This window comes from Nuphar pumila, chromosome 14 (genome assembly GCF_984573655.1).
Source record: "Nuphar pumila chromosome 14, dmNupPumi1.hap1.1, whole genome shotgun sequence".
NCBI classification, from domain to species: Eukaryota; Viridiplantae; Streptophyta; class Magnoliopsida; order Nymphaeales; family Nymphaeaceae; genus Nuphar; species Nuphar pumila.
The window spans coordinates 72,342,897-72,370,081 of NC_143262.1; the positions used below are offsets into that span (position 1 = coordinate 72,342,897).

Below are 27,185 nucleotides of genomic sequence, written 5' to 3' on the forward strand. Positions count from 1 at the left end.
CAACAAGGTTCATTTACTAGGAGTTGACTTTTTGTTCATGTTTTTTTATGAAAGAATACAATTTCATAAGCTTCAAAATTTATGAAAATTTTGTTCCCTTGATTTTAAGGCCTTATAAAAACTTGCTAATGTATAAGATCATTTAAAAATTGAATCCTACTAAACAAACCACGTAGATATACAAGATTAGATTCAAAACAAAATCTATAAAATTTTAAGACAGAACCTATATATATCTATATCTATATCTATATCTATATATCTATATATATATATATATATATATATATATATATATATATATATATATATATATATATATATATATATTGGTTCCTTTTAAGGAGTGGATAGTGCTGTTTTTTTACGCTTCAGTGGGCGTGTTCAACATGTTTCATTGACAAGAATTGATTGTTGGATCATGATTCTTGGATGAAAAAATATGATTTTATGAGCTTTTAATTTTATGAAAATATCTGTGTTCAAATTTTGAAGTATTATAAAAACATGCTCATGTCATAATCAGATGATCCAAAAGCCTATTTTTGGGTGTCACTGTAATGTCGCGTATTTTCCATACTTAGTCATTTTATGATCTTGTCGAAAATTTTGCCAAGTCTGAGAGAAAAATCGTTTGAGCCTCAATTTTAAGACCGATATTTTTGAGTCTGGGCTTGGCCTAGGTCTCATCGACAAGGTCGAGGCGAGCCAATCGAAGGATAATAAAGAGTTGTATTTTTGACCTATAAATTTAAGCAAAATTCGAGCAAAATTGAAGTTATTTTTGGGAAAAGTTTAGAATTTCATATTCATGTAATATATCATTGGATGCGTCTCGAAATGCTGAGCGCAACGATATGTTATTTTATTGAATTGAAATATCGATCGACCTAGAAATCATATTTTAAAAAAAAAGGAACAATTTGTCGAACTAGATCCAGATTTGGATCGAATTAGATCCAATAGACTTGGTCCAAATTAATATGGATCTGGACTCTATCCATGACCCATATTAATCTGGAATTGGTCCAGTAAAAAAATTATTTGGATTTTTTGAGATAGATTTGAATCTTGGAGCCGAATCCAAATCCAAATCCATACCCAATGTTTTTCTAGATTTTAATTTAATAACAAGTTTTAAATTAGAGTTAAATAAGGTTAAGAAGTCTCCTAAATTAATTTGGCTATTTTTAGAAGCCTTTAGATAATTATTAAGTAATTAATATTTAATAGTTAATTAATTAATTTTTATTAATTCTGAATTTGAATTAGGTTTGATTAAAAACTTCAAAATAGAGTCTTTGTACTTGCCTAAGAAGGCTAGTGTAAAGTTTAGAAAGGCTCTTAAAAAAGAGACCTACTTAAAAAAAAAGAGAGAAAAGAGAAAGAGAAAGAAATAAAGATGGAAGAAAAGAGAAAAAAGAAAGGGAAAGAAGAGAGAAAAGGAGAAAAAAAGAGAGGAAGGTGGAGGAAGAAAAAGAAGGAGGAGCCTTCTTCTCCAGCCATCAACTCCTTTTCACCATTGTTTTTCCTTTATTCTCAACGATTCAAGCACAAGGAACGAGTCTATTCTCTTAAATCGAGTGAGATAATTGTATATAGATGAATTTTCCATGCATGGTTTGGGTGGAAACCCATGGAAAAAGAGTAAATCGAGATATTCACTCTAAAATCCATGGTTGGGGATTTGTGAATCCTCTTTCATGGATGTATTTTTGAGTTTATGCATCTTTTCAAAAAGTAAATTTCTGTATATGTATTTTCTATGGTAACACAGAATTTTAATCATGATAATAATGGCATATTATGAGCTTGTTTATTAGTAGCTTGAATTCCCATGATTTACATAATATGTTAGTGTCTTAGAGTGTAGGTAGGTTTATGAAAGCCTGCATATTTTCTATACAAGTATGTATAAGCAAGTTAACAACCAATGAAAGTATTCATGCAATATATACTTAAATTTTCAATATGTATAGGGCTGCATACTATGCATATTTGAATGTAAACAAGCATGTGAAAGTATATGCAGAATTCTGAATCAGTACACACATGCAAAACTTTAAGAATATCCATATGCATATATGGTTTAAAACTGAAATTTTGTTTATGTATGCAGCCTGTATATGAATTGACATATGTAGGAAAAAAGTGAGGATAGTTAGATGAGGCTGTTATGGTCAGGTCGAAAGGACCAACCGAGTCCAGCTCGGTTGGTCAGGCCTGACCATACCTGGACACACTCTCACACCCTTGTAAGTTTGTGGGGCCCAACCGAGCGAGCTCAACAGGGCAGATGCTTAAAAAAAAAACCCAAAAATTTTCTGTTTAGCCAACAGTCTGGCCAACATGGGTCATAGTGGGATTCAAGGACAAGGGACTTGCTGGGCCAACCAGGCTAGCAGAACCCAGGCCTGTTGGGCAGCAAACTGTTTAAAAAAAAATCTATGTATATACAACAATATGCTGTCTTGCCTTGGGCATCATGGTCTGACCGGTAGACCAGTCGAGCCCTGCTCGGTTGGTCGGATCTTGCTAGATCAGCTGAGCACTGCTCGACTGGACGGATCCGGCCAGACCTTGGCCATTTGAGGTGCAACCTCGTCAGGCCTGTTCACTACAGGCCTGACTTGGTTTTGCAAGGCCCAGCCGAGTAGGATCGGCTTGGAAACTTGTTGTACATTCTAGAGAAAATTAAATTTTTTTAACCTCGAGCCAACAAATTGTTGGTTGGGTGCAGGTTGAGTTTTAGACTCAGCCAACTGTCAGCCGACTGGGCATGAATCAGAGGTATAGTAACTCAAAAAAAAGGTTAAACAATTATGAAACTGTGGGGCTCCAACCGACCTGCACTTGGTTAAGCCGTGGGCAGCAAACCCCAGTCGACTGGGTCGGCTGGGCTGAGTGAGTGACCCAACCGACTGGGTCGGATGGGTAACAAGTTTATATATATATATATATATATATATATATATATATATATATATATATATATATACTATGAATAAAAATAGCTGAGTGTGTGTTTTTAATCGTAAAAGTTAAGCAAACATGTACATTGAATTGTGATTTATAGTATGAGTATAACTGTGCATGTAACTAGGTAGAAGGTGACATGCCTATGCATTATGCTAAGCACAAGGTGGGTGCACAGTGCATGAGTGTATATGAGACTTATATGGGCTTACATGTGTACAACCATTGAGTGTTTCCATGTGAAATTTATAAATAAAAACATGCATTTTTAGGTATATGCACACTTAAAGAAAACATGGCATTGATAGTTATGTATACACTTGATAAAATTATGCATTGATATGTATATGCATATTCAAAAGAAAGCATGCATGGATATGTGTATGTACACTTTAAGAAATTATGCCTTGATGTGAATATGTGTACACAATGCAAGTATGCAATTGACATGAGTAAGTGTAATGAATGAAAGTATGCAGTTGATTTAAAGATGAGCCATAAATGAAAGCTTGTATTTGTCACTAGCATATGAAATAAACTAAAATTTGCTTATGAATATGTTTGTGTTATGTGTATAGTTAAAGATTTGCATATATGAATGTGTATTTGGAAGGCATGTAATTTATTTCATATATGACATATTTGTAAGGTTTTTGCATAGGGTGCATCGATGGTCTAAATGAATTTTCGTGGGCCTGGTGGGCCTCGAGCTTTAGTTTTGCTCCTCTTTATGTATTTTAAATGCATCACAAAAATCACATAAATAGTTTACACTATATTGCATTGTTTTATGCTTTTCTGCGGGTGGTGGCCCCATGATGGTTCTTACAGGAGAATATGCGAGTTTTTGCCTTTGTTTGTGTACTGAATTACAAATTAAAGAAATAGGATAATAATAATCAAATAAAAAAATAAATAGATAAAAGAATAATATAATATACATTCTGAGATCTCTCGTCAGAAGAATGAGAATCTTAGAGTTTCAGTTTTGGGGGACCTCGAGGATACAAAAACTACATGTGCATTATTGATTACCCCTGAACCTGATATTGAGTTTCTTTCTCTTGACCATGGTTTTAGGAAGAGTCCACCACTTTACGTGAGGGTGGTGTGTAGACACAGTTGTTATTTTGGTATACTAAGAAAGTGACACTATTGTATGTGATGGTCCTTAGTGTCCTGACATTAGATGTGGAGGTATAATGTTCCGAATGTGATTTAGTCAAGAGCTAAGTTTAGAACCTAGTAATAAAATATAATTTATATGCTAAGCTACCCTAGAAACCCTACTAGACCTCAAAAAAATTTACTCATTTGGTTTGTCCGTGGGCAACGGTAATAAAAAGCGAAACTTAAATTTGTGTGCATTTATTAGGGGCATGCATATAATAAGAGAACTTGATCAAAGATAATAAAGTATTCATGCGTATTCACAAACATCGTGCATTTTCTTATTATGCATTAGATCATGCATATTTACTTCTTTACTTGCCCTATATGATTGAATGCATGATTTTATATCCTATTGCATATAGAATATTCTAAATGTTTATCTCAAACATGTTCTTATTGCAATAATATTTCCCTAAAATATTGCATGAATTCTTATCTATATTATTTATGCTTATTTGATTCATTAGAGAGATTCATACACATAATTTTTCAAATTTCTGACACCTTACTTTTGTTATTTTTCATAACTGCAGGAGATCAGCGAAGTGACTCACTTTTGGGAGAGCTACGAGTGCTACACGTTTGCTAGACAACTTCACAGATGTACAATATGACTCTACTTTCTTTACTTTTATTTATATTTAATTGTTCATGCACTCTGATTTTCTTATGCAATAGTCTTGAGACCATTATTACTTAATTAATAAAATTTACTTTGCTATGGTGTGAATGATAAATGTAAGATTCTTGGTGGTTTGTTTGGTTATCCAACTGTGAGTGAAACTGTAAAGGCCCTGGGTCACTTGAAAGATTTTTGCAATAGTTAAAAAAAATTATATTTTTAAGAGGTATGAGTTGGGGTCGTTATAAGTTTGGTATCAGAGCCACTACAAAATCTTACACTTTTATCATGTCTTTAACATTAAGTTTGAATTGTTGGTAAGTGAGCCCTGTCCTGAAGTGTCAGCAAGTCGTGCCTCGTACTCCAGAGTAGTCTCCTTCACTGGTAAGGCTATTTGATACTTTTATTTAAAGTATGTGAATTTATTATGATTGATTGAATTCATAGTTTAATTTTCTTTTTAGCATGAATTCATAACCTCTGTTGTGATTATATGGATGATTTTGTTCGAGATCAATCCTAAGAGGGTAGGATCGATCAGAGTATGACTTTCAAAAGTTTTTATATTTTAGATTTATACCCACACTTATTTGTTACGTTTTAATTTCGTGGACAAAATTCTTTTAAGGGGGTAAGGATGTAATGTCGCATATTTTTCATACTTAGTCATTTTATGATCTTGTTGAAAATTTGGCTAAGTCTGGGAGAAAAATCATTTGAGCTTTGATTTTAAGACCGATGTTTTTGAGTCTGGGCTTGACCCAGGTCTCATCGACAAGGTCAAGACAAGCCCATCGAAGGATAATAAAGAGTTTTATTTTTGACCTTTAAATTCAAACAAAATTCGGGTTATTTTTAGTCGAAGTTCAGAATTTCATATTTGTGTAATATATTGTTGGATGCATCTTGAAATGATGAACGCAACAGTATGTTATTTTATCGAATTCACATTTCGGTTGGCCTAGAAATCACATGTTCTCCAAAACAGAGCAGTTTGTCAAACTAGATCCGAATTTGGATCGAATTGGATCCAATAGACTTGGCCCAAATTAATATGGATCTAAAATCTATCCAAGACCCATATTAATCTAGAATTGGTCCAGTAAAAAATTTATTCAGATTTTTTGAGATGGATTTGAATCTTAGATTCGAATCCAGATCCAAATCCATACTCAATGTTTTTCTAGCTTTAAATTCAATAACAAGCTTTAAATTAGAGTTAAATAAGGTTAAGAAGTCTCCTAATTCAATTTGGTTATTTTTGGAAGCCTTTAGATAATTATTAAGTAATTAATATTTAAAAATTAATTAATTAATTAATTTTTATTAATTCTAAATTTAAATTAAAGTTGATTAAAAACTTCAAAATAGACTCTTCGTACTTGCCTAAGAAGGCTATTGTAAAGTTTAGAAAAGCTCTTAAAAGTACAAATTTTTGGAAACTTTCAAAAGTCAAGTTTTTAAAGAGGGTTTTAGAAATTTTGAAAAAAAGGAAAGTGAGAGAGGGTCCCAAGGGGGAAACCCTCCCTCTCCAGCCCATCTAAAGAGGGTTGGAGAAGGGGGGGAATCACCCCCTTCTTGACCTACTTAGAAAAAAAGAGAAAGAAAAGGAAAAGAGAAAGAAAGAAAGAGGGAAGAAAAGAGAAGAGAGAAAGGGAAAGAAAAGAGAGAAGGAGAAAGAAAGAGAGGAAGGTGGAGAAAGAAGGAGGAACCTTCTTCTTCAGACATCAACTCCTTTTCACCATTGTTTTTCCTTGATTCTCTTTGATTCAAGCACAATGTACAGGTCTAATCTCTTGAATAGAGTGAGATATTGTATATAGTTGGGTTTTCCATGCATGGTTTGGGAGGAAACCCATGAAAAAAGAGTAAATCTAGATATTTACTCTAAAATCCATGGTTGGAGATTTGTGAATCCTCTTTCATGGATGTATTTTTGAGTTTATGCATCTTTTCAAAAAGTAAATTTCTGTATATGTATTTTCTATGGTAACACAGAATTTTAATCATGATAATAATGGCATATTATGAGCTTGTTTATTAGTAGCTTGAATTTCCATGATTTACATAATGTGTTAGTGTCTTAGAGTGTACGTAGGTTTATGAATGCATGCATATTTTCAATACAAGTTTGGATAAGCAAGTTAATAACCAGTGAAAGTATTCATGCAATATATTCTTAAATTTTCAATATGTATAGGGCTGCATACTATGTATATTTGAATGTAAACGTGCACGTGAAAGTATATGCAGAATCCTGAATCAGTACACACATGCAAAACTTTAAGAATATCCATATGCATATATGGTTTAAAACTGAAATTTTGTTCATGTATGCAGACTGTATTCGAAGAGACATATGCTGGCAAAAATCGAGGACAGTTGGACGAGGCTATTATGGTCAGGTCTGATGGACCAATCGAGTCCATCTTGGCTGGCCAGGTTGACCATACCTGGCCCCACCCTCGAAACCCTGTCAGTTTGTGGGGCCCAACCAAGCATGCTTGACAGGGCAGGTTCAGTGGGCAAATGCTTAAAAAAACCCCAAAAATTTTCTGTTTAGCCAACAGTTTGGCCAGCATGGGCCAGACTGAGAATCAAGGACAAGGGACCTACTGGGCCAACCATGCCGACAGAACCTAGGCTTGTTGTGCAGCAGGCCGTTTAAAAAAAAAAATCTATGTATATACAGTTGTATGTTGTCTTGCTTTGGGCATCATGGTCTGACCGACAGACCAGTCGAGCCATGATCGGCTGGCTGGATCCAGCCAAACCTTGGCCATTTGGGGTGCAGCCTCGTCAGGCCTATTCACTACAGACTTGGTTTTGCAGGGCCCAGTCGAGTAGGCTCGGCTGGGCAACCTGCTGTACATTCTAGAAAAAAAAGTTTTTTTAACCTCTAGCCAACGAACAGTTGGTTGGGTGTAGGCCAAGTTTTAGACCCAGCCGATTGTCATCGGTTGGGCATGAATCAAAGGTATAGTAACTCAAAAAAAAAGTTAAAACAGTTATGAAACTATGGAGCTTCAGCCGACCTGCAGTCGGCTGAGCCATGGGCAGCAAACCCCAGCCGACTAGGTCGGTTGGGCTGAGTGACTGACCCAACCGACTGGGTCACGAGTTGATATATATATATATATATATATATATATATATATATATATATATATATGATATTATGAATAAAAATAGTTGGGTGTGTGTTTTTAATCAAAATAGTTGGGTGTGAATAAAAACAGTTAGTTTTTTTTTTATTTTCATTGATTAGGGTTTTTCTCTTTGATTTTTATTTATTAGGGTTTTTTTCTTTGATTAGGGCTTTGATTTTTTCTTCAGTTTATTTATTATTTATTTTCTTGCATTTTAGTTTTTTGTGATTTATTTATGTTTTTGTATTTGTATATAAAAAAATATGAATTCTTATTTTTTATCAAATTACCCCAAATTTAAGCAGAATTTTTCATACTTGGATCCATTTTGAGATCCATATTTGGTGCTAAAATCCATAAAGTTTTAATAAACTTTCATAATTAGATCCAATATGCTATTGATTAAAGCATTTATATATTAATAGAATATCAAATCTTATTTTTTCTCAAATTAACAAAATTTTTAATATTTTTTAGTTTTTAGATCGAATCTGAAATCCATATCTAAAGTTAAAATCCAAAATAAATATGTTAAAACACTCATATGGTTGGGTGAATCGAGTCGTACGATAAAAAACAAAGTTATCTGACATATTGTCTATATGTGTATCAATTGTTTGCATAACATGAAAATCAAACATTGGGCACAAGGAACATCACATGGTCACATATGATCAGAGTATAGTAATCAAGTTCAAGTATCATAGACGAGATGGTATCATAGTAGGTAATGGTCAAATCTTCCAATTGCAAGTATAGGTAATATGTCTCTACCTTTGTCTGAAAAACAATTTATTCTCTTTGATGTTCTACATATGCCTTCCATAAAGAAAAATCTTATATCAGTTGCTAAATTTACTTGAGACAATAATTGTGTTTTTGAATTCAATGCTAACAATTTCTTTGTTAAGGATCATAGGAACGAGACTATTCTCCTAAGAGGTCCGAGTAGAGGATGATTGTACCTCTGGCCTAGTCGTGCACATGAAGGAAAAGAAAATCATGCAGAAATGATTCATGAAGTTAATTTTGCTAGTGTTTCTCATAAGTTTTTTAAGAATGTTTGACATTGTCTCTTGGGACATGTTAATTTTAGAACATTAACTTTGCTTGGTCAAAACAATTTAATAGCATATGAAAATCTTAATTCATGTGATGATCATCTATGTCCTAGTTGCATTGTGAACAAAATTCATAAACTCCCTTTTGAAATGGTTGATTTCTATGCTACCTCACCATTGGAAGTTGTGCATGCCGACTTATAGGAGCCCACACCCTCTCCTTCACGAGAAGGATACTTCTACTATTTTCTTTTGGTTGACAACTACTCTCAGTTTTCATAGATTTTTTCTCTATTAAAAAATCAAATACTTTATCATGTTTTGAGAATTTCAAAGTTATAGTTGAGAATCAACTTAAAAAGAAAATTAAGATTTTTCACAGTAATGAAGATGGAGAATTTGTTAATGATTTTTTCTCTAATTTGTTGAATAAACATGGGATAAATAGATAGCTTTTCTGTCCGCACACACCTTAACAAAACAATATTGTTGAGTGAAAACACAAACATGTCTGTGAGACAGAAACGAGCCTCTTGACACATGTTTGTCTGAATTGAAAATTCTAGGTTGATGCTTTTCGTATTGTTGTATATCTGATTAACCATCTACCAAGCTCAAACTTGGGTGATAAGTCTCTATATGAGCTTCTGTTGAAATGTGCTCAGGTTACGAACGCCTAGTTTTTTTTTTCCGGTATACATGTTATCCTTATCTGGGATAGTATGTTAATTCAAAATTGGTACCTAGATCCAGAGCAAACTTTTATTTTAAAATTGTTATATTTGATGAATCTAAGTTCATGTACAATAGGGAACACAATATTGCTCCTCTAACACAAACTTCTGACCAAACCCAAGTCCCTTAGACCATTCATAATAGTGAAACTCTAGAAGAATCGCCGTATGTTGTCCTACCTAGTCTAAACCAAACTACACATCTAGACCCTAAAAACAAAAACCAAGAGAGTCAAAATATTGTCATTAGCTCATCTTCACCTCCTACTCAGTCTCCCAGTGTACATCTAAATTCATCCAACCTTGAACAAATAAAATTGACTATTGTGAGTCAAGGTCTAGTTAGAACTCATCCTATGATAACCAAGTTCTAAGATAGGACACTAAATTAAAAAATGTTCTCTGCCATGAAGTATCCCATACATGTTTGACTCTTAACTAAAGTCCTAAGTCACTCAATTTTGTCCAAGTTGCCTGAGAACCTAAACGAAAAACACCATGAAAGAAGAGATAGAGGCCTTACATAAAAGCAAAACTTGGACCTTGGTTCCTCATACAACAATCAACAACCTACCATGATGTAAGTGGATATATACGATAAAATGATATGAAAATGAGACCATTGCTAGGTATAAGGCATGACTAGTTACCAAAGGTACAATCAGCAAAAAGGAGTAGATTATTTTTAAACTTTTAGCCCAGTTGTCAAACTCACATTTGTTAGAACGATTCTCTCTATTGATGTCTTTGGTGGTTGGCAGATTCATCAACTGGATGTGAATAATTCCTTCTTGCCCAGGTAACTTAAAGAAGAAGTTTATATGGCATAACCTTCAGGATTTGTAGATAAGAGTCATCTTGATTATATATGCAAGCTTGATCAAGCCTTATATGGCTTAAAGCAGGCTCCTCATGCATGGTTTGAGAGCTTAAAGGTGCACTTTGAAATACCACTAGAGGGGGGGGGGGGGTGAATAGTGATGTATGAGCACAGATCGATAATTAAAAAATAAAACAATAGGCACCACACAATAAACACAGGATTTATACTGGTTTGGTCGAGTTACTGACCTACGTCCAGTCCTCAAGTAAAACCACTTGAGCTTTCCACTATTTAATCCTTGTTACGAGATAAATAATACAACACCCTCTTACAGAGGTCTTCTTCTCAAACCCGAGAAGGAAACAACACCCTCTAACACAGAGGTCTTCTTCTCAAACCAGAAGGAGGTACAACACCCTCGTACACAGAGGTTTTCTTCTTAATTTCCGAGAAGGCAATCAACACCCTCTTACAAAGGTCTTCTTCTCAAACCAGAAGGAAACATAATAAAAACATAAAGTTACAACACTTTCCTATAGAACCTTCAGAATGATATGCAGAATATGAAAGCACGTATAATAATATCACTCTTTTCAGAAGATTCTCACATAATGTTCTCTCTTTGAAAAGTAGGCAAAATAATCACTCTAGAGAACAAAAAATATTCTTTTGCTTTCTCAAATACACACTCGATTTTTGTCAGAGAGTTTTCTTTGTCTTTTTTTCTCTTTCTCTCCTTTTCTCTTTCTTTTTCTCTTTTTCAAAGCTCTGAGTGTTATCTCAAAAATATTTTCTGTATGTGTATCTTTTGACATCTTTTTGTTTGTATATATAGGTATAGAAAAAGTCGAGTTTCTTTTTGAAAGACTATTTCAGATGAGAGTATTATTTGATATGTATCACTTTGTCTTTCAAAAACATCCTTTCTTTTATGAAAAAGAGAGTACAATAATTTGTGTACTATTTTACTTTTTCATAAGTTGTCATTCTTAATTAAATGCTTTGGAAGAACAATAAATGTTTGTGTGTTATAATATTTATTATCTCAAATCGTTATTTCCTAAATGAATATTTAGTTTAACAATAAATATTTGTGTATTAAAGAATGATGATTGTTTTCTCAAATCGTCATTTCTAAATTGATTTGAGGTACATTAAATGGTTTATGTATTTTGAAATGAGAATTGTAATTTATCATTTCTTAAATAAATGACTTGTAGTACATTAAATGTTTGAGTATAAAAAATAAGACTTAAAACACAAATCGTCATTTCTTGAGTAAATACTTGAAAGTACAATAAATGCTCTTTGTACTACTCATTTTTCAAATGGTCTTTTCTTGAGTAAATGCTTTGAAGAAAGAACCACAAATATCTTACAAAAAATGTTTGTGTATTATAAACTAATACACCTTTTCATATTTTGTCTTTTCTTACATAAATGCTTTTGAAATCATGAGCTTTTATATCTTGTCAATTTTGTTTTTTTTATAAATGCTTGTAGGAATACTTGAGTGATTTAAATTACTAATGGTCATTTATTTGAATTAACTTTATAAAATATAATTAATGATTCTTTTTGAAAAAGTTGACAATTCATATGTGAGTGCTCTTATCTTGTCAACTTTTGTCTTTTTCTATAAATGCTTTTAGAAAGTACAATGATTGTTCTAAAAGGTCTTTTTGAAATAATACAATATACTCAAATGGTTACTTTTATGAAAGCTTGCCTTTTTGTGTATAACATATATTCTAATATGAAATATGCATGCAAGCTTATGAAGGTTCTGTTACAAAAGACTCAAAAAAATCTTGAGGTAGCCGATCAACTTGGATAGTCTTTAATCTCTTTGGCTCACAAGTTTTTTCTTCTATCCATGAGTATGATTGCATCAGGATGTTGTACTTGAACATAAAGCCTTCACTATTTTCAGATGAAGGATCCTTGCATCAAATACACGTTAGATTTATAGCACATCATATTCAGTCATATTATAACATATTCAGTTTCATACATGAAAGCATATCATATTTAGCATATCACATATGCATAATCAAAACATAGTTTCTCAACACATTTAAAAAAATTAATCTTTATAGAGTCTAAAGCAAACTCCTTTATATTCATCTAGATTGAAAAAAAAATAAAGTTGTATATTTTGATATATGTTGATGACATAATTATGATAGAGAACTCTCATCAGGAAGTCAGAAATATAATTAAAGCTCTTTGTCAGGAATTCTTGATAAAAGACTTGGGAGACTTTCACTATTTCATGGGTATTGAACTTTTCCCAAGCCCATCAAGTGTTATATTATCCCAGAGGAAATACATTACACGTCTTCTACTCAAGTCAGGCATGATATATTGTAAAAGTATGATCACTCCTGCAGCTCCTAATGTTTCTCTTTCCAGATATTCAGGAGAGCAATTGGAAACCCCTACTTAGTACAAAAGCATTGTTGGGGTTCTACAATACGCTACTTTCACACATTCACATACTACCTTTGCTATAACAATTTACTAATGAGTCCACGCTACAACATTGGACTCATGTAAAACGTATTCTAAGATATTTGAAACAAACTGTTAATTATGGCTTATATGTCAAAAGGTCCACTGATCTCGAATTTGTTGCATTTTTTGATGCAGATTGGACAGGGTATCATGATGACTGAAAATCCACCAGTAGCTATGTCACCTTTTTGGGGCACAACTTGTTGTCTTGGAGTTCTTCTAAACAAAATATAGTTGCATATCAAGTACAAAATCAAAGTATAAAGTCATTGATGGAGCAACTTTTGAATTAATGTGGCTTAATTAAGCAGCTTTTGAAGGATTTGGGTATCAGTTCTACTAATGTTTCAGTTTTGTGGAGTGACAACAAAAGTGCTAAAACAAAACATATCAAAATTGACCATCATTTTGTTAGAAAGAAAACTCCATAAAGTGATATTAAAGTGTGTTTTGTTTGATGTCCTCATCAAATTCCTACGAGGACCAAATTTTTACTATTTCAGAGACAAGCTTAATATCCGAGAGATTAGCTTGAGGGTGCATGTCAAGACAAATTCACATTCAGATGATGTTGAGTTGGGTTCCTCCCAATTAGGTCCACAAGTTGGAATGAATGTAGAGTCCAAGAAGGAAGAAAGATTCATTCAGGACCCCTATTTTAGTTGTTAAAAGCAAGACATTGTAAAGAAGATTCTTAAATCTAAACTTGTTTGTAATCAAAAGGACTCTGAATGCCAATGGAACTCCTTGTATTTGGAGGATTCTCGACAGTGTAACTCTCAAAAATTTATATAAACAAGGCAGAAGTCTCCTATGAGGAGTGTGAAGCCTAGAGAGAGAAAAAAAAAGATTCTACAGTAGGTCACGTTATACCAAACCACTATAAATAGTATATTTTTTCCATGAAATGCATTTTTACAGTCTGCATGTCCCTATTGTAAACACGCAGCCTTCATTCTTTACACGCACACGGTCTGTGGTCCTTCACACCCAACCAACTGATTGAAATGTCTCTAGCCTCACGCTAGCCCACTTGTCGACTGTTGCCATGTTGTCACCTTGCAGATCATGTTTCCTTTGGGCCACCAAGACCTGTGTACAAACCCTAGCCCCTTTAAGATGCAAATAAACTTGTGATCTCAATCGAATACACATGATGTCAAAGGGACCACCAAACTCATGCATCTGTTTTGCACCTTGATCTTAGCAAAGCTTAAGTTTGTAACCACTTACCATGCAGCAGCTGTTGAGCACCTTTACATGACCTTATCAGCCTAAGTTCGAAAATGTTGCGTGCAAACTCTTTCATCCATACATACCTGGTAAAGGAGCAGCTACCAGCTTTCGAGCCAGGGTTGCAAACATGGTCACGAAATGATGGCCCAGAATGCTAACTTAAATAACAATGGATACGAGTCATGGTCTTTGTTGCTGCACCCAATTCGACAGTTCACGGTCACACCCAAACCTTTGCTGACAAGGTTGGTTTGGAACCCCTTATGGCCCCATCCTCAAGTTGCACAATAACAGATTAGATGACCACTTCATCGATATTTCTAAGCGTTCAAGAGAATGGATACAACAATTAAACTTATTTACTCCTTCTATTAGCATGCTTATATGACATATAAGCCACCTGGAAACATGAGCAGGCCCACCAAGATGTTCTCGACACGTCCAGCAAGCTTGCAATGCCGACGCTTGATGGAGGATATGGGCTACCTACTATGCATCGGGCCCATAACAAGAACCACGCACATGATATGGCGTGCGCTGGGCCCCCAGTATGTTGGCCGAGATACAGAATTTCAAGTTTCAAACAGATCCTACCACTGCGGGCCTGGCCAGCGGAGTGGTTGTAAGGGCATTGAGATGAAGACGCGGGACCAAACGGGTGTGTCCGGAGCATTCAGAGGTGGGCCATGTAAGACAGGGTGGTCATGAGGATCCACCGGGGTTTTCCATGCTTAGGTGAGGGTTCCTCATCATTAAAAAAAAAAAGCAAGTTTTAAACTGCAGATCCTACAAGATCATAAAGCCGTGTTTGGATAGAGGCAACATCACTTTCTTGCCACATAGGATCCATGAAGGCTTCAATGTTGAAAGTACCCGAAGCAAACATTAAATGGTCCCCTTGCCTCAAGGACTTCATGCTTGAATAATTCTAAAAGAAACTGCAAAAATATCGAAATAAAGTTAACCGTCCTCTCGCCCAAGAAAAGGGCTCATCCGCATAGATGTGCTTTGGGAGTCAAGTGGGTCATTGGATACGGCCACAGAAAGAGAAATCTCCTTCTGTGCTCCAGGCACATCCTATCCCCATATCCAGAAAATGTCCAAAGCAGAGAGAAAAAGAAACCTCTTTATGAGATCCAGAAATATGGCACCACATTAAAGAATCTCTCTCTCTCTCTCTCTCTCTCTCTCTCTCTCTCTCTTTGTGAGATCCACGAATATGGCACCACGTAAAAGAATCTCTAACAGAGTTGGCACCACGTAAAAGAATCTCTAACAGAGTGTGATGGACAGGTAGAGGGACAGCCCCTGCAGGTTCTCAGCTGGTAACCGCCCAGTTAATAAAGTGAGACACTTGGCATTACCAACTATGGAATTTTTTTTACTCAGATGATGAGATCATCCTCAACAGACTCTTTGCAACTAAAATATGCACTTCCCATGAAAAGCAAACAAATAATCAATCAATTAATTAGTAGGTGCATGTGAAAGGCCGCGGTGCTTTTTGTTTCATAAAGAATCAAGCAACAATCAACACAAACTGTTATTACATGATCTTGAGTCCAGGAATTTCGGCCGACACCCACATCAGCTCCCTAAACTAATCTCCTAAGCTAGCACATTTTCTATAGAGCAGGCCGGTGGTCTGCCCCAAAGAAAGTGGGCTGCAAAAGCCTGTTTTCTATAGCATACCGCCCAATAGAAGACCATACAGCAGGTGTGTGTCAGATGGAGTTTTGCTCAACACGGGCATTTGAATGGATTGCTGGCAATCAGCACATGCCTTGTGGTTTTTCTATAGAGCAGCAATCTGTAGAAAACAAACCCACCTAAACCGGCACCGCTAAAGGTTCCCCTGCAGCAGTTGATGCCTTTTACGATGCCCCGGCTTCCCACACAAATCTTTTTGACCTGCACGAAATGGATACAAAACTGTCACATAGCAAATAAAAGGCTGCCATCACCAATTTTCTTCACTAGTTTCAAGGTATTCCACCGATTTTCATACATGGAAAGTATCAAGTGAGCCGTTAGAATTATTTAATGCCCCAACCGACTGATGGGGTTTTCCTAATATTTTAAATATAAAATATATATATAAGCCACTAACTGGACTTCAAAGCAAAAGTAGGTTCAACTCTTTTATGAATAGGTTGAAAGTCAAGACAGGAGAGAGCATGCACTTGTCTGCGCTTATGTGGACATGCATGTGAATAAAAGCAGAACCAGTTAAAGAAAAAATATCGGCGCGTATCGACCGATATTGGCAGAAAATCTATACGCTCCACCCCTGAATCGGTTATTTTTTTAATAAATCTAAAATTGTTTTTTTTATATTATTTTAATAAAATTTTAATGGCTTTAACACGTGTCACGTTCTGATTGATACGTAATATTTTTTAGTCGATTCAAAACCAAAACGATTCACTTGACTACTCGGCCAATTCACCTGAATGTTGGCCAAACGATACAGGGCCTATACCGATACTGACAACATTTAGGTCAAACAGCTATGCAGGTTTGAAAAGATCAGTGGATTCCAACACTAGTTTTATGTTGGATGCTGAAAACCTACAATAAGAGGAAAAAATTGGACAAATTAGCATCTTTATCATTCTGAGTCTACGTCTATGATCATCAATCTTAGACAATGGTTTGCATGTGTGTGGTCGCTGTGGGCCAAACACCCCTTGAATGTTAACAGCTCGATAACACCATACCCAATCACCTCCATGACCAACCTTTTGTTGGGTACACTTCATCTAAGATGTTGCAGTGTCTCTCTTACTGTGTGTGTGTGTGTGTGTGTGTGTGAGAGAGAGAGAGAGAGAGAGAGAGAGAGAGAGTCTTGTTCAGTTGTGGCTATAGGTACCTTTCCGGTGAGACGTTTCAGTCATGATCTTAGCAATAGGGACAGTCTTGGATGGCCCCATAATTTTTTTCGTCCTTCACTTTTTCATCAATAAAAGGACACCCATTAAAATGGCTCTTTTATGGGCCAAGAGTTCCACAGAGCTACCGATAGAAACTGAGTCCAGATCCCAAAGGTGCACCACGATTTTTTTGTGTTGGTGTCGTGATGTGGTCCCATTATTCGGGTTACCAGTCAAAAAGCCATGGTCGAGATTGGACTCATTGGAAAAGTTCAACTTTCCATAGAATCTATCCACTTTTCACAGTTAATGGCGTGGATTCATTTAGAAAGCGGATCCTATAAAACTCTGGGCAATCTCGCCCAGTGTTTACAACCACAAAACCCACTCCACTGTGGGTCGCACTTGTACTGAGCTACAGTGCAGTAAGGTGGGTTTTGTAGTTGTAAACGCTGGGTGAGATTGCTTTACAGGATCCGCTCATGTTATCCCTAAGGTCCCGTTTGTTCCGCTCTCAATGAAATTAAAGTCTTTCAAGGAAAAGGGCACAAGTTTCTAAAAGGTCTTGTCAGCTTAGCCTTATCTACGAGAGTGCAGGTACAAAGGGATTTACACATGAAAAGAGAAAAGTGGGGAGAAAAAACTGACACCCACTTATGTCAGCATGGTAATCTTTATTTCACCAGTTATGAAAAGGGAAAAAATAGATGTCAGCGTAGCAATTTTCCATGAACACTGCATGAGACGAATAAGCTCTAGGTATATTTTTAATTCGAGACTTGAACAAGAGATTGAAACAGGACCAGGACCAACTCATCGATGGACCAGCTTGAATGCCTAAAGACATGGGAAACCAAGTATCTTGGGCGGGCATGGAAGGACAGCATATGCTGCCACTGGACCAGAATGGAACTCCTAAATAATTAACATAATTAACAAGAATAAAGGAGCGTGCACTCACCAGTAGAGATCTCTTAAACAGAGATTATGGGGGGCGGGGTCAATAAGTCTTATCAATAATGCACTAGGAGTCTAGGAAGCTTTGGATTCTTCTGTTCATATAAGCTACCATCGGCAACTAATCATCCTTCTTGAGCTCACATTGTCAGAATCAACACTATGCTTAGTAAACCCAAACTCCAGAATATCTGCAGGGAATTCCAAGCAAGAAATCCTTAAATCTGATTGCAAAATCATTGCAAACTTCAATGTCCAACAAACAAAGCACGGGAATGAGATGTAGATATACGGTAATATAAAAATTAAGTCCTCAATGTATACAGAGTAGGTATCGTTTAGAAGACAACAAATTCTGGAAACTACTGTCACACCTTTATACATGGCATCTGACAACTGCATGAGCTTGATTTAAAACATACAATCTGATCACACAACCATGTTCCCTAAACAATTGGGAAAACTAACTTTTTCATTCTGCCAAAAGAAAATTTCGATTGCGTTCTAAACCAAGAAAACGTGCAAAAATGACTGTGGATTTATTAAATAGTATTAAAAAGAAAAAAAGCCCTTGAAAGAACACACACTCCATAAACCCGAAGCAGCCCATATCAAGCAAGAATATAGAGAAAAAATCAACTGCAATATCTTGAAAATTTAAGAAAAGCTAATGAACTATAAACTAAAAACTACCACAAGTCAAAAATTTCTTATCGAGATAAAGAAGATATCCTAGAACAACAACAACCAAACGCTAAGCTCACAAAAAAGGTTAGAAACGAGAAAAAAAGGTCATAAAAATTTCAAAACTTTAAAAAAAAAACTGTTTAAGATCATTGGAAACATCATTACTTTTTGGATCTGGTGACAGGCACCAATAACGGGACAACTACGAAGTTGAACAACTAATTTGGCTGAAAAAGTTCATGTCAAGAATAGAACCGAACCAGCTAAATGGAATACCTAACAGAACTTATCGAGCTCATTATCACTAGGATGCCGAAACATAAAAGGAATACAAGAAAACAAATTTTCAGATGAGAAATCAAATCAATCATATGTTCACCTGGCCAGAAGTTAAATCAGAAATGGTAAAACAGAAAATTACACACAACAACAAATTGGGATCTATCGCCATCACAGTATGGCAAGAAAATGAGACACACGTGATAACCTCCAAGCACCGATATTAAAAGGAATACAAAACAGCAAAAAGGCAAAAAAAAAAAGAGTTAAATTTCCACCTAGAAGAGCATGTTTAATCATAATTCCCAAAAAAAAAGTACGAAACACCAGACAAATATCAACAACTCTTTACAAATATCAAAACCATCTTTTTTTCCTGTCGTTTTCAGACTTCCAACCAAAACCCCAAATAGAGGATGCGATTCTCGCCTAACAACTCATGCCCATAATTTAAAACCACCGATGCGAGAAACCCAATTTCGAATACAAAAAGAGTCGACCATATCAACCAACTGTAATTTCAAACAGCAGAGATAATGACCAGAGTTATCAAATTTACCTCGTTCCTCCTCCCCAACGCCCCTGAATACCCAGGAAGAACACCATTCAGGCCAATGTTGTAAACGGGCGTGCCATCCGGGTGAAACAGCCCGTAATTCCTCTCCGAAGTGGGCCCGGGCTTCAGGTCCTCGTTGAACAGGGCGAACACATACGTATCCAACGGCACGGAGGGCATCAACGGCGTCCCCTGCCTCATCTCAATCCTCTTCAGCAGGTTCCCGTTATAGATCCCCGCGTTCTCCGGCGTCGCCCCAGCCTCGTCGGCATCTCCATTTGATGGCCACCCGGTCTCCGAGATCCTCACCTGCAAATCCGGCCTGCCCATCGCCGCAAGCGCGTGGTAGACGGCGTCGATCTGGGCGTAGAGCATGTTATCGTAATGCAGGTTGGATACAGGGTCCACAATCCCCTGGTTCGGCTGGAACAGGACGTAGTCGAGGGGGACCTCACTTGGATTTCCCTTGTATGCGAAGTAAGGGTAGGCGTTGATGAGGAATGGGGAGCCGGTCTGGGCGTGGAAGTTGAGCAAGGGCTGGATGTAGCCGGCGAGGTCCTGGCGGAAGGCGCCGGAAGAGGGTGGGTAGGAGGAGGAGAGGACGAGAAGGGAATGGGCGGTGGTGACGGTAACTTGGCTGCTGAGGCCGAGGGTGGAGAGGGCCGAGTGGATGTTCTGTATGGCGGGGAGGAGGTTGGCCATGAGGGTGGTATCGTTGCCGGAAAAGACCTCATTGCCGACGGTGATGCAGGAGATGAGGGTCTCGGGTAGGTAGGGTTGGACGTTCAGCTGGACCCAGGCGAGCGCCAGGGAAGGGTTGGTCATGTTGGTGACGTACTCGTCGCCGATTCCCACGACGAACTCGACGTTGGTGCCGGCGAAGGCTCGGAGGACGTTGGGGTCGGCGTCGTAGAGCTTGACCTTGCGGACGTTGAGGGAGCGGAGAAGGACGGACACGCGGGACGGGGACGGCAGGTTGTTGGCGATCTGCCCGTAGTTTATGCCCACCCCGAGGCTCTCTGCCTGATGCTGCAACAACACACCTTCGCAGACACGATAAACAACAGGGAGCAGAATTGTGAGGGCTTTGGCCAATGGAAACGTAATATGGTTGTGTGTGCGTTGAGAGAGAATTGAGAAAGTTCAAAAATTGAGAGAGAGAGAGAGAGAGAGAGAGAGAGAGAGAGAGAGAGAGAGAGAGAGAGAGACCCCATTCAAAGTCTAGTAAAGCTTGTTTAGTGTTCAACTTTGTTTAACGAAGAAGCTTTTTTAGCTTGAGAGGGTAAAAGCAGAGGAAAAACAAATTTTAGCATGAATTGCTCAATTGTTTCCGCAGGACAAAGAGGAAATTACAGATATAAAGATAAATATTAAAGAGCAGAAATGATAATTGCAAACTAGAGAGTTGACCATTTTCACAGAGTTGGTTAAATTTTTAACTTAAAACCAGACTAATCCTACATTGTGTAAGGTGTAATTTATGTCAAAAAGTGTAACATTAGGTCTCACCACACCTATACAAATATTCTGCAAACTGCAACCTTGATAGAGGCAAGGATAGTGGATTCCTAAGATAGAACCATGGCGCGAGTACTTTTATGACAGTCGGCACCTACAGCTTTAGGCAAGTTTGAACCCGAAATGGTATGGTTGTATAACTGGTAGGGCTCTGCTCTGTCGAAAAAAGACAGTCGGCATCTATCAGCATTGGCGATAAGGTCTTTAACTACACTGAAAGGAATCTCGTCCACTTTTTACGGTTGAGCTGGTTCAATCAACCAGCGAAGTTGGTTCAAACACAAATGCATTATCAGGTGCCATACAAAATTCACAACCAATTACCAATCTGCACCTACATGTTAGTGGAGTCAAGCTGAAGATTGTTGAGTTTGAAAAACGAAATATTTTATGGAACAAGTTCACTTTGCAAATGTCATAGTTGAGAAGTCGTAAGCATGCAGCGGATAAGATCATGACATCATTGATAAAGCTCTCCACTAAGAGTCGAGGCAAATCACAATTCTCTTGGGATTGGTATGCTGCTTCAACCCCATGTAATACCATGTGATTACATAAACCAATGTGGACATATTCGTTGGATGAGCCCGTCATCTCCAAAGTATCGTTTTCCATATCTATCGCTAGTGTCGGCCATGCTGTATGACCCCCCCCGACCATGATGCCCATCGCTTCCATCACAAGCAGTATCATTCAATAAATAACATGCCAAAAAAAAGGTCTCTCACTCAACATGCATGATTAGATGCCTCACAATCACTACTCTCTATTAATGAGCATCAAGATTAAGAATGCGTAATCAGGTTTAAAGGTATGTATTGTTGCTGGTATTATAAGGGAAAGTAATAAAAAGCCATATTCGATACCATTAGCCATCGGATCCTTGTTCACAAGGCAAAGGTTTTCTACGCATGATGCATCTAAAAGGCTTGTAGATTACGCTTGGGGGTTCAACCCATGCAGTCGCACCTGTCTGGCTGTCCGCACAACTGGGTGAAAATTTGCAAATATGCACCATGCTCTCTACAATGAGTCAAAACCGTCTTGCTTACTCAGATATAAATAGGAGAAAAGATCCTTTTACCCAAAAAACAAGGCTCCTATAAAACGAGTCTGGAAAGGTGACTGCTGAAACGTTTCAAGCCTTTTTCTTCCGATGGCAGATCAGGTGATCTGTCAAATCATTTTAAGAAAGTGATTTGACATCTTCACCGTCCATTGCTTCATCCCACACAAAGACCTCATGTCCTTGTACATTGTGGACGGTGAGGATGCCAAATCACTTTTCTAAAAAGTGATTTGCCAGAACACTTGATCTGCTCTCCTTGACGACAGGGTTCTATTTACTCAAATATCCAATCACCCCTCATCTCTAAATACATATATAAGACCATCCATATACTGATTAGAAGTACCATAAATTCGAAAGTTTGGGCTACGAAGTTTGTACATAATGTTAGTTCCCGATACTTAGAAGCTGTTATGGTCCATAGTCACAAATTTCATTATTAAGATTTACTCGTCAAAGGAAAATCTCAGGGTAAATTTAAAAATTTGCATTTTCTTCGGAAAATATCAGTATATTTATATTTCAAAAATATATAAATTACATAAAAATATAAGAAAATCATTAAAAATATAAAAGTATATAAAAAACGTAAACATCACATTGATAAGGTACACAATGTTTTCAAAATAGGTGATATTTGAAAAAGTCACATTTTTGGGGGGTTTATAATCGGTTTTTGAAAAATCTCATGAAAAACTGAGAATTTTTTGGCGAGGAGAAAAAGGACAGCAAGTTTATTTGTTCCATAGTGAACAAAAGACCCTGTTTCTTTGAGAAAATGACCAGAAGACGTAATCCACAAATAGGAAAAAATCTTTCATGGAAGGACAAAACAACAAGTGCGGATCAGGTCAGGGATCCACCGGATGCCGTTCACCGTCCATTTTATATATATATACACCACGATTCCTCGATCTAGAAAACTTTCAGAAACGTGAAATTTTTGCAACTCCTTTTTCCTCCTCACACAGGTTTTCTTTTAATAATACTAGCCCCTTCATTCTTCTTAACGCGGTCTGAATTTTTTGAAAATATGGAACCCATAAATTTGGCGGAATTCTAAAGAACCTCGCGCAGTAAAATGCTAGCCTTCCATGACTCGTGATATTTGAAATTCCCTCTTTACGCACATTAAATCTAAAATAATATCTGGATATTAAAAGAAAAGATACCGAGAATCTTGAGAAATACCCGAAAAATCTGAAATTTAAATTCTCGAAACTTCCGGTCACCTTCAGGAACAAATGAAATATAACCCGTTTTAAATTCCAATCAGCCTTCACACACCTGAGATCCGGAAAACTAACCAATTTATTCAAGAAAATTAATGACGATTTCTAAAAAAAACCCGTTTCTCCTAAAAATGGACATAAAGAAAAACAATTCCTTGCGCAAATTAAAATTTCCATTTGTAATATACCAGAAACGCATTGGAAATGATTTCAAATAAATGATCACCTCATTTCTCGTGCACTCTTTTCCAGAATTCGCAAGTACTCTCCAACTCTCCCTTCGTTCGTTTAAGATCCGGAAAATGAGCCTTACAGAATTATCAAAATTTCTGAAAATCACGCTTTTTGACAGAAATTTGCACAAAAACGGCATTCTCCAAAAACCTCATAATTTTTGCACAAAAACAGCATTCTCCAAAAACCTCATAATTTATCTTCGATATTAATTGACAGAAATTTGCACAAAAACAGCATTCTCCAAAAACCTAAGAATTTCTCTTCGATATTGACAGATTTATCTAGACATTAACATCGAAATCAGCAAATAATTTTCTATCACCCACAGATCATAAGAAAAACTCATTGTTGGTTCGAAAGATCCACAAAATCTTTAATTTCTTCCACCCAGTTAAGACGCGCAGAGAGCAAAACGAATGAAAGAAAATGGAAAATCTTATTTTATCTCCCGCCGTTCAAATACCGAAAAACGAAAGAAAAATGGAAATCAATATGTAGCTTAACTGGTTATTAGTTTTCACGACTTCTCCATAGATTAAACTCTGCAAAATTGAGCAACTTCAGTAGATCCAGAGAGAGAGAGGGAGAGAGGTCCATACCTAGTAGTAAGACGTAGACGTAGTAGTGGCGGAAACGCGTCGCACGTGCCATCGGTACGTGTGCTTTTCGGGCAGAGACGAATAGAGGGAGGGGAGGAGAGTAGCCCTAGTGGCTCCGGTTTTATAACGCAACGCAACGCACCGTTGTGGCGAGCGTCCCGTTTCTCTACCGACATGTGTCAGCGTCCTAGTCGTGTCAGCGTTTTAGTGGAGTCCCCATCGCCTTACCGTCGCGGCTTGGATGTCTAAGAATGAAATGACGTTAGTATCCTTGACACTAAAAGCGTGTCAACCCAAGAATTAGCGGCATTTTAAAATTTCTCAAGGGCATTTTAGGGGATTACGTGTTTGACCATTGCCCTGCACTTCCGTGCCGGCTTTGGGTTCAAGGAACGATACCGTTAACGGGGGTAATTTCGTCATATAAAGTCAAACGCCAGAAACGTCCTTTGCCAAAACAAAGGAATTTGGCAGCGTAACGACGTTACTGTCCAAGGCAGTCGTGGACAAAAGGTAAACATTAAACGGGTGCTGACGGTAATTCACGTAGACCGCACGTGCCTAACAATGCAGAAAAGCTGCACGTGACGTGGCTGCCACGTCGTCACGGGCCCAAGAAAACGGCCGAATGAAAAGAATTCCTTCCTTTCTGAGGCCGACAATTTGTAGGATATGGATCTTGGATTGCCTGTTGCCCCGAATTGGACCCGAAATGACGGGAATGAGCTTCGCACTCATTTGGGTCCTTTTTATTTGGCTTCTTCTGTGAACTGGATGGCAATTAGTTTGGGTAAACTGATGGGTATAGTAAAAATGGGGAGAGAATCCAAACATAAATATCACTCTGAACCCAACTGGGATCCAAAAATAATGGGACGAACCAAATCCGAATATCTTGAAGCGAGATCCGATTTTCACTCCTACAACAAGGTCATTGTTGGCAAAATGGTCAAAGTGAAGGTGGTGTTAGCCTTTTGAACTCAGCACTTCTTTTTCCACCCTTTCCACGTATCGTTTGTCCCATCCTTCTATTAGTCATTGTTGACGTTTATATATTGTAAAAAAAAAAGGAGGTAGACAGTATGAAGAATAAATGTCTTTCGGTGCCTCTGATTGCAAAAGAACGGCCCTTGTGGGATTGCACCTTGCATCACCTGGACTGGACCCCAAGACAGTTTGGATTCGCTGTAACTCATCGTTTCATGAGCTCATGGAGAATCAAGTACCCGTGCAAACGGATCGAGTTCAGATTCAAAACCCGACACCTTGTTCTCGGAAACACATCTTTAAAATAAGAGCTGAATTTGAACTTTTAGGATCTAGATTTAGGGTCATGATTTTGCAATCAGATTAATTTATATCAAGAAGCAGACCAAAATTTTGTACTTTTAGCATGTAAAATAGTTGCTTCCAGTCAACGCCAATACCACCCCACCCCTCTTCCTTTGGCGTAGGCCAAACGGAGGCCAACCCCTCAAATCCACGGATTTTAAGTCAAATATTGGTGGGCGATCAGGTGCAGCGGCACACTAAAAGTGTGCCATCACATTGCACCTGATCCTCCCTCTTGAATTATCCAAGGGATTCAAACACACCCTTATTTGATTCAGTTTTCAGTATTTTCCGACTAGTGTTGTGGAACCAGTGTTGTGAGAGGCGTACACCTCAGTACCTGAAGCGTACGCCTCAGAGGTACTGAGGTGCACACTCAGTACCTGAAGCATACTGGAATGTACGACGCCTCATCCGACGGCCTCATGGTACAGATCATCGTCCTCCAATGCATAATTTGGTACACTCTCCTCCTCTTCCTCTTTGAGTACCGCAGCGCGCGGCTTCTCATCGGCGAGCAGTTCTTGAAAAATGCTGCGAGCATCGTCTCATTCAAGGTCGATTCTGACGTCGCCTCCCTGTCCGGCCCCGATCAGTTAATGGCGGACACAGAGATCGGTGATGAATATGATGATGGCAAGATTCAATATGGACTCGAGTTTGGTCTTGATGCAAACGGATCCGGACTTCGGATGTATCTTTGTGTGAAAACCAGTGTTTCCCACGGTGGCTGCAACAAACCGCAGAGAGCGTTTTCCACGGTTCGCGATCCAGGTGCGGCTCTTTTGCACTTTTGTTCTTTTACCAATTCAATCTATTCTCTGAGTAAATAAGGTCAAAGTGGTTCGAAGAGATGTGCTGCATGGTAGTTGTTGGTCTATTAGGTTGGACCCCACTTCCCTCCTACCGACTGTTTTTTGTTGCAGCCACCGTGGGAAACGCTGGTTTTCCCTGTTTCATGCGAGCATCGTCTTTATTTTATTTTCTTATGATTTTGTACTAAAATAACTAAAAGCAAATTAGTATTTTTTATTTAAATTTTTCATTATTTTATTAATATTATATATTTTATTATTTTGATCATGAAGCTTACTCTTCAACACCTCGAGGCTTACGCCTCGCTTCATAACATGCTCAACGCCTCGCTTCGCCTCATCGCATTTAACAACCTTGCGTGGAACTTTTCTTAGATCTTGAGATATATGTTACTTAGAGATCAGATTTGGATTTTGGATATTGGATCGTCTATGACCCACCTCTATCCAATCCATTTGCACCCATATATACATGAAAGCACCACAGGCTTGGACTTTACTTAAGTGTGGCTTTTGACTGGACCAAAGTCTAGAGAGTTAAAGAGCTGAGCTGGCTCAAGAACAAAAAAAAGATAGAATGAGCAAGATTGTCCGACTTTTTCGAAATATCCTGTGGTAAAGTGAGTCTGACTCTGAACACTAAATTAAAGCTGTCCAGAATCCACAACTGCTTGCTCTTTGTTTTTGTTTTCTCCGGTGGGGTGCAACCAAAAATCTAGAATCTACTAGAAAGTGATGGA

General features: G+C 37.4%; 1 protein-coding gene and 1 long non-coding RNA gene across 3 annotated transcripts; both read right to left on the minus strand.

The window, feature by feature from the left end:
- Positions 1–13,824: 13,824 nt before the first annotated feature.
- LOC149816954 (uncharacterized) lies at positions 13,825–14,557 on the minus strand. The gene is made up of 2 exons (XR_016427734.1): positions 14,375–14,557; positions 13,825–14,147 (listed from the first exon to the last, which is right to left on the minus strand). It is a non-coding gene; the product is annotated as an uncharacterized LOC149816954 (long non-coding RNA).
- A 1,209-nt stretch (positions 14,558–15,766) lies between these two features.
- LOC149816955 (glucan endo-1,3-beta-glucosidase 14-like) lies at positions 15,767–24,388 on the minus strand. 2 transcript variants are annotated; one of them, XM_089987737.1, is made up of 4 exons: positions 24,299–24,388; positions 19,647–20,686; positions 18,126–18,312; positions 15,767–16,202 (listed from the first exon to the last, which is right to left on the minus strand). In XM_089987737.1, exons 1-3 carry the CDS (start codon positions 24,348–24,350, stop codon positions 18,262–18,264), a joined length of 1,143 nt encoding a protein of 380 aa, XP_089843863.1. In that variant the 5' UTR covers positions 24,351–24,388; the 3' UTR covers positions 15,767–16,202; positions 18,126–18,261. The 2 variants fall into 2 exon arrangements, with proteins under 2 accessions (XP_089843863.1, XP_089843864.1); XM_089987738.1 differs by lacking the exon at positions 15,767–16,202 and adding an exon at positions 16,725–16,862.
- Positions 24,389–27,185: the final 2,797 nt, after the last annotated feature.

Excerpts from the sequence above, each read along its gene's own strand:
- LOC149816955 (XM_089987737.1), bottom strand. The coding sequence starts at position 24,350 with ATGGCACGTGCGACGCGTTTCCGCCACTACTACGTCTACGTCTTACTA. Across the intron at positions 20,687-24,298 it reads CGTCTACGTCTTACTACTAG|GTGTGTTGTTGCAGCATCAG; the intron begins GTATGGACCTCT and ends GTGTCTGCGAAG. Across the intron at positions 18,313-19,646 it reads CGTTGGGGAGGAGGAACGAG|ATATTCTGGAGTTTGGGTTT; the intron begins GTAAATTTGATA and ends AATTCCCTGCAG.